General features: G+C 38.9%; 1 protein-coding gene across 1 annotated transcript; it reads left to right on the top strand.

Annotated features, from left to right (window-relative positions):
* Nucleotides 1-1,578: 1,578 nt before the first annotated feature.
* Nucleotides 1,579-2,577, top strand: LOC141607641 (uncharacterized). The gene has a single exon (XM_074426993.1). The coding sequence runs from the start codon at nt 1,579-1,581 to the stop codon at nt 2,575-2,577; it is 999 nt and encodes a 332-aa protein (XP_074283094.1).
* The last annotated feature ends 5,367 nt before the right edge of the window (nt 2,578-7,944 follow it).

Here is a 7,944-nt window from a genome sequence, read left to right as displayed (position 1 = left end):
CACATAAAATATGAATAACAGACATAAATCCATAAAACCCCGAATAATAATAATAATAATAATAATAATAATAATAATAATAATAATAATAATAATAATAATAATAATAATAATAATAATAATAATAATAATAATAATAATAATAATAATAATAATAATAATAATAATAATAATAATAATAATAATAATAATAATAATAATAATAATTATTAATAATAATATAATAATAATAATCCGGTCACTCTCTTCTTTCTCTCTCAACGAAAACCCTCTGAAAACAAACGCGACGTGGAGTGGTTTCACTCAAGCTTGCTTCGCCGCCATGCCGAGGGGCCGGCCGCCTAAATTGTCGGTCGCTGCTCGTCATACTCGTGCCACACCATCTGGTTCTCCGGGATTGTAAGTTACGGTTCTTTCCTAATTTACCTAATTCGGGATTAAATCCGGTTTCTAAGTCTTCTCCTATTGCTTCGTCTGCATTTCTCGTTTTCGTGGTTTCGGTAGTCCCGCTTTGTTGTTGTTCCGGGCTCGAATCCTCCGGTGGGGAGTCTCGCTATTCCCCGCTTTGTGGGTTCATCTAAACGATCGTCTGCATGCTGTTTGCTTCAAAAAAACCCTATGTGCAGGCTTTAAAATCGTCTGGTAAGGGTATGTCTCTGTCTTATGTTAAGTGTGCTGAGGAAATTGTTATAGAGGAAGGGGATATTGCTGAGGAGGTTGATTACTGGAGTACCACTCTTGTGGAAACGGTTATGGGTCGTCAGACTTCCCTTGTGGAATTGAATTCGTTGGTATCCAAACACTGGAATCATGTTACTACGCCTGAGGTGATGTATTTCTCGCGTGGTTGGTTCTACTTTCGTTTTCTAACTAAGGAAGATATGGACAGTATTCTGAATGAGACTTGGAATGTAAATGGGTACCCTCTGGTTTTTAAGCCTTGGTCTCCTACTGTGGTTGAGGAATTGGACATTGCTACGCAGGTTCTTATATGGGTTATTTTTCCTAATTTAGACCCTTGTTTTTGGTCTAAGGCAGCCTTAAGCAAGGTTGCTAGCTTTGTGGAAAAACTATTTGTGCAGATGAACCTTCTACTAATAAGAATAAAATTGCTTTTGCTAGAATTTTGGTGGAGGTTGATCTGTCTAAGGAGCTTCCTAAGGGGATGACTTTGCACACTCCTTATAGGGGAAAGATTTTGCAGAAGATTGATTATGAATGGGTCCCTCATTACTGTCATAAGTGCAAGAAGTTAGGGCATACTCAGGATAGGTGTAGCAAAAACAAACCCAAACATGTCTATAAGCCTAAGGTGGTTGAACAACCTGCTGTAGTGGCTGTCCCCTCTGTGCAGGCTAAGGATACATTTATTGAAGTTACTCCTAAGAGGAAAGCTACCCAACCTGGTGCTGCTGAGGTAGCTACTACTTTGGCTAACCAATTCTCTTCTCTGGATAACTCTGAAGATCCTGTTCAGGTTCAAATTACAGTCCAAGATGAGACTGTGCAGCTTGTTCTTGTCCCGGGAATCCCAGTGGAAATTGAGCCTGGGGGGGTCTCACCCCCTCTATCACCTCAATGATCATTTCCTCCTGGAATGTGAGGGTGATGAATGATCCTCTAAAACAGCAGGAGGTTTTAGAATTCCTGAAAAGGAATAAGGTTGACTGTGGGGCAGTTATTGAAACCCATATTAAGAGTAATTTAGCTCAGGTTATATACAAAAGGCAGTTTAGTAGTTATTCTCTTGCTACCAATTATAACTCTCACCCTGGTGGTCGGATTTGGCTCTTGTGGAATCCTGCTACTGTGCAGGTGAGGGTGTTGGATTCTAGTGCTCAATTCCTCCATTGTTCCTTGTTGCATTATTCTTCTCAAAAGCATATCCTCCTTACTGTGGTCTATGCTTTCAATAGAGCTCAGGAAAGAATTGAGCTATGGAATGCTCTGAAAAGTCTTTCTCATGGTCTGATTGATCCCTGGGTTTGTGTGGGAGATTTTAATGTTTCTCTTCGATCTGAGGAACGGGTGGGTTGTGTTCTTCATGATAAGGAAATGCAGGATTTTAGGGATTGCCTTCACTCTTGTGTTCTGGAGGACCATCTTTATACTGGAGGGGTTTACACTTGGCAAAATAATCAAGTCTCTTCTCCTAAGTGGGCTAAATTAGATAGGCTTCTTGTTAACTCTTCTTGGTTCCTTCAGATTTCAGGGTCATCTGTTGCTTTTCTTCATTCTGGAGTTTCTGATCACTCATCCATTCTTCTCAATGTGGCAGCTACTCATACTATTCATAAGCCTTTTAGGTACCTTAATTGTTGGTCTCTTTCCCCTAAATTTGGTGACTGTGTTTCTAGTGGATGGAATACTCCTGCTTCAGGGAATAAGATTTTCTCCTTCTTTTCTAAATTGAGAGCTTTAAGGCCTGTGTTGAAGCAGCTTCACTCTCAGGATTATACTAACTTAACCTCTAGGGTTGCAGCTGCTAAACTTAAGCTTCAGAAATGCCAGCAGCTCTTGCAAGATTCTCCCCTTAACCATGCTCTTTTACTGCAAGAGAAGCACCTCTTGCATTAGTATAGGCTTGTTAAGGAAGCTGAGATGGGAATGCTTTCTCAGAAGGCTAAAATTCACCATCTTAAACTCTCTGATATGAATACCAGGTTCTTTTACGCTAGTATTGCTGTTAGAAAGGCTAAGAATACTATTGGGATTATCACTGATGCTCAGGGGCAGCTTTGTCAAGGGCACCAACAGGTTACTCAGGCATTTCTAAACTATTATCAGAACCTCTTAGGGATTGCAGAACCTAATGCTGCCCTCCCTGCTAATCTGTTCCAGGAAAATGTTCTCTGTCAGGTTCCTCACCTGAACAATATGGTCACAACTTCTGAAATTGAAACTGCCCTCTTTTCTATTGACAGAAATAAAAGTCCTGGGGTAGATGGCTTTTCTTCAGGTTTTTTTAAGGATACTTGGGCAACTACTGGGCCTGACTTTGTGGCTGATGTCCATGAATTTTTCAAGAAAGGGGTTATGTCGCGTGCTGCTAACTCAACTCTTATATCTCTTATTCCTAAAACTGAAGCACCTAAATCTGTTACGGAGTTCAGGCCTATTTCTTGTTGTACTGTCTTCTACAAGACAGTCAGCAAGATTCTTGCTAATAGAATGAAAACTGTTTTGGGATCTATTATTGGTCTTGAGCAAGCTGCATTTATTGAGGGGCGAGATTTATTTGATAACTCAATGCTTGCCCATGAGTTGGCTGCTAAGTACAACAGAGCTCATCTTACTCCTCGTTGTATCCTGAAAGTGGACATAAAGAAGGCTTTTGATTCTGTGAACTGGGCTTTCTTGGCTGAGTGTTTGAAATTATTTGGGTTTCCTGATCAGTTTAGTAAGTGGGTGCTTGCTTGTGTCACAGCTTCTCATTTCTCTCTTAACATCTACGGGTCTGTTGAAGGGTTCTTTCCTGGGAGGAGGGGTTTGAGGCAAGGAGACCCCCTTTCTCCTTACCTCTTTGCCTTGTGTATGGAGGTTCTATCAAGGTTGCTTAGACGTCTTCCTACTTATTCTGGATTTTCCTATCACCCCAAATGCGTAAAAATTAATCTCACTCACCTTATTTTTGCGGATGATTTATTGGTTTTTACACGAGGTGACTTGCCATCCATTCAGGCTGTGGATGTTTGCCTTGACATGTTTGCTTCTTTTTCCGGTTTGAGAGTTAACCCTCTAAAGTCTAATCTCTACTTTGGAGGTGTCTCACCCCAGATTAAGAGCCTTATTCTTGCTGCCACTGGATATGTAGAGGGTGCTCTTCCTGTGAGATATTTGGGTATTCCCCTTTTCAGTGCTCGTCTGACTCAGCAGATGTTTGTGCCCTTGTTGGAAAAGATAAGAAGCAAAATTAATCATTGGGCAAATCATTTGTTGAGCTACGCTGGTAAGTGTGCTCTTGTCAACTCAGTTATTTTTGGGATTCAAAATTTCTGGGGGGGCTAGTGTTTTATTGCCTAAGGGGGTAGTTAAGAAAATTAACAAACTTTGTAAAGACTTTCTTTGGGGTATTGGGGATGGGCAACGAAAGATGGTGTTCAAAAGCTGGAAGAGTCTTTGTTGTCCTCTTGTTGAAGGTGGCATTAACATCAAGGAGATTCTTAGTTGGAATAAGTGCCTCATGTTGGACTGGCTTAGGAAAATTGAGCTTGATTCACCTACAATTTGGGTAAGATGGATCAATGCTTATGTTTTGAAAGGGGTGAGTGTTTGGGACTTCCAAATTACTCCTGCCTACTCTTGGAGCTGGCATAGTATTATCCACTGCCGTGACTCCTTTCTTCAGCTGGTTGGTTCTGCTGCTGGTGCAAAGCTCTTCCTCTTGCGCCCTGATTTTAAGTCCCAAGCTTATGATTTATTTCGTGCCCATGGGGAATGCTTCCCTCTGGCTCGAACTCTTGGGGATTCTGTAAACTTTCCTAAACATGTTGTGATTAGCCTCCTTGCGCTTCAAAACAAGCTGTCCACTATTGATAATATCTGTGCGAGAGGGCTGTACCTAGTTAATAGGTGTGCATTGTGTGAATACAATGCTGAATGCAGGTCCCATTTATTCTTCACTTGTCCTTTCTCTTCTGAGATTTGGCTCTTTATTTCTCAATGGCTTCACATAGGCGCCCCTAATGTCCTTAGTAGAATTGCTCGCTGGTTCCAACGGTGCAACAGGGGAAGAGCTTATTGAAGCATCAGAGGCGATGTGCCCTTCTTTGCTCCTTGTATCTCATCTGGCAGGAGAGAAACAAGAGGGTGTTTGAAGGCAAATCAACTTCTCCTTCTACTCTTATTAGGAAGATTGTATATCTAGTGATGCTTCGTTCTTGTTAAGGGTGTAGCCCACTTGGTGTTCTTTTGGTTTTTCCTTTGGCTTAGGTGGTCTCTCTGACTTTCCTTGTAGAGGTAGTTTGGGATCTTGTACTTATAACGTTATTTGTTTAATATTAAGATCCAAGCTTTCTGCAAAAAAAAAAAAAAAAAAAAAAAAAAAAAAAAAATAATAATAATAATAATAATAATAATAATAATAATAATAATAATAGGATCGGTAGAATCGTATTACCTTCTATAGTATGATAAATCCCGAAATAGTCAAATTGGCTCAAAGGACAACACCCACCACAAATAAATAAAGGAGAAGTAACGAGGATGACACGCGCTAGACAAAGTAACCGTGGTTCACAACGACGCTCAAATTGATCAACAGTGGCAAGTTATTATGATATGGTGATCAAGATAATGACAAACAACAAAAATGACGTTTAATGGTTACCTTGGTTTTTTTTTTTGACTTTTTGATTTGTAAATAAGAGGGAAGCAAATTGATAAAAGGGAGTTTTTGGCAGAGAACGGAAAAAGTGGATATTAATACTTAGGGTTAGTAATAATAAGGTGAGTTAACATAGGAAAGTATGTAAGTACATATGGGAGTCCGTAAGGCTATGTGCAAATAAAATTACTAAGAAATTCTTTATGAGAATAAGTAAATTATACTATATTTTCCAAATAAAAACTAAGGAATATTGATTAAATACAAAGATATTTGGGGTATTATAATCTTCCTCTCTTAAAAGGAACTTCGTCCCGACGTTCTACTTTAGAAATCAAAAAAAATATTTTCAAAGTTTGAGTGGTATTACATATTACCCTCCTTAAAAACAAACTTCGTCCTCGAACTAAATATTCAAAATAATTTGAGTCACAAACATTCAAGAAAGGTTTTAAAATTGAAATTGGTGATGTCAAGATGTAACGATTTTAACACCTAACCAAGAAAGAACCCGCTCTGATACCAATTGTAACACCCCTGATTTTCGGCTAAATTAAAACTAACTTTCAAGATAAACCCGCCGAAATAAAGAGATATTATAATTAATATACAAAGTTTTTCTTACAAAATGTCTCCTAAAATAAAATATACAAAATGAACTAAAACTTTTACAAACACTTTAAATATAATCTTGTCTTCAAATAAAACCCTTTTTGAATAGCAGCGGAAGACCTGAAAGCAAAACCAGAAGATAGAAAGGACTACCCACATGACGAGCAACCCCGAAGGGAGAAAACACGTCAGCCGGGGAGCTGAGTAACAGATAATACCTGAATATAAGCAGAACCGTTTTTGGTCATGGCATGGAAACACATACACATAAAAATAAAAATAAACACAGAGAATAATAAAAACACTCCCCTTTCACTAATCTGAACCTCAAACTAACTTCGTTCAAATTCCATAAAATAACACTCTCTCTTATCCCAATAATTAACCAAGTTTGATCTCACTACTCCGCCTCACTCATTACTCCGACTCATAATATAATACTTCCAAATAACCAAATATCGTATTCTTATTGTCGAACCTAAGCCAAGGACAAGGGGTGAGTGAACTGGCGGATAAGACCGCGAAACAATATTTCCATCTGAATATCGATTTCAATCTCAAATACTCAATAACCATGGTCACTCTAGACCGTAAACATAACTCGGCACATAGGCACCAGAACTTGTAACTCAATACCAGTAACCAATTTCCATCTCAATTTCAATATTGATATTATCAAAGGTTCAAAGAACCATGCTCAACACTTAGAGTAAAATTCTAAGCTACTTGTAGATACCTCGTTTCTGTACCTCCCGCCAGCCACCCAGTGATGATTGGGCCGCATGTTTGATACGCGGAACGATTTATATCACTCCATAAGTTTTTCGTCAAGTGATAGCTCAAATACTTGTGTCTACCCCTTGGTCATCTACGCGCCTATACGGTCGTTTTGACAGTAATTAGAGTTCATTTGGAGTCCGAGTCAAAAACCGCATCATTTTCTAAGAAACCATTCAAAATGCCGAGTCGGAATGTCCTAGAATTTCCCGATATTTATTTCATAAATTAAAATTTTATATCTTTTGGTAAAATATATCCCGAAAATCTTATTTTAAAGAATAAGAAAGTAGAGATCCACCGCAATTCCATAAACGAAACGCGAAATTCTTTCTTCCGTAGGAGGAAACCTCTGGGGAAATGACGCAGCAGATGTTGCACCTCTTCGAAGGATCGCGGCGGCCGCTGCGCCTCTTCCCCAGCTCTTTTCTGCATATTTTCAGATTTTTCCATGATTTGTTTCCAAAGTTTGGGTCATTCCATAACTCTCCATATTTTTTAGTATAAATAGGGACCTTCGTTCCACATATTTTTCACGTGAGTGTCTGCCCTTCACTTCTCCCTTTGCTTTCTAAGATCGTGCTCTAAGCATTCGACGCCTACGTGCTTATTCAATCGACCACGTAAGCTCAGATCATTTTGAGCCCCAGTCACGTTGCATGACCCACCAATTTGACCACTACACATCAATCAATTTAATCTAAATCCACTAACGAGGGCACTTTCTACATACATTCGAGTCGAGCAATCACTATACGTTAACTTAGTTAATCTCGTTTCGTCAAACATTTAAGTCTGAGGGCGTAAATCCCATCTTTTTTAATGTACTTTATTTATTGTACTAATTAATGTAAGATTTATGTCAAAAATACGCTTAAAATCGATTTCTAAAACCCTATTGTTGAACTGTTTTTACGGATCAGCAGCAAACCGACCTGGAGAAGAAACGCAGCAACTGCTGCGCCTCTTCCAGAGGCTGTCGCAGTTCCTGCCTTTCTTCTTCTTCCTCGGTTCTCTGTTAGTTCGTCCCTTTTGCTTCCTTTTCTTATTTTCTCTCCTTTTTTCCATACATAATAATCTTTTAACATATTCTTAATAAATATCATATTTTATTTACGGTTTAAATCCCTTATAATCGATATTTGCGGGTTTTCGCCATTAAATCAAACCCGGATTTTGGAGACTCGATTCGTTCATATCAAGTTTCTGGAATTCATCTTTGGTACATG

Source organism: Silene latifolia, chromosome 10 (assembly GCF_048544455.1).
Source record: "Silene latifolia isolate original U9 population chromosome 10, ASM4854445v1, whole genome shotgun sequence".
NCBI classification, from domain to species: domain Eukaryota; kingdom Viridiplantae; phylum Streptophyta; class Magnoliopsida; order Caryophyllales; family Caryophyllaceae; genus Silene; species Silene latifolia.
Note: the sequence above shows the minus strand (reverse complement) of the source record. Positions and strands in the feature narration are given on the sequence as shown.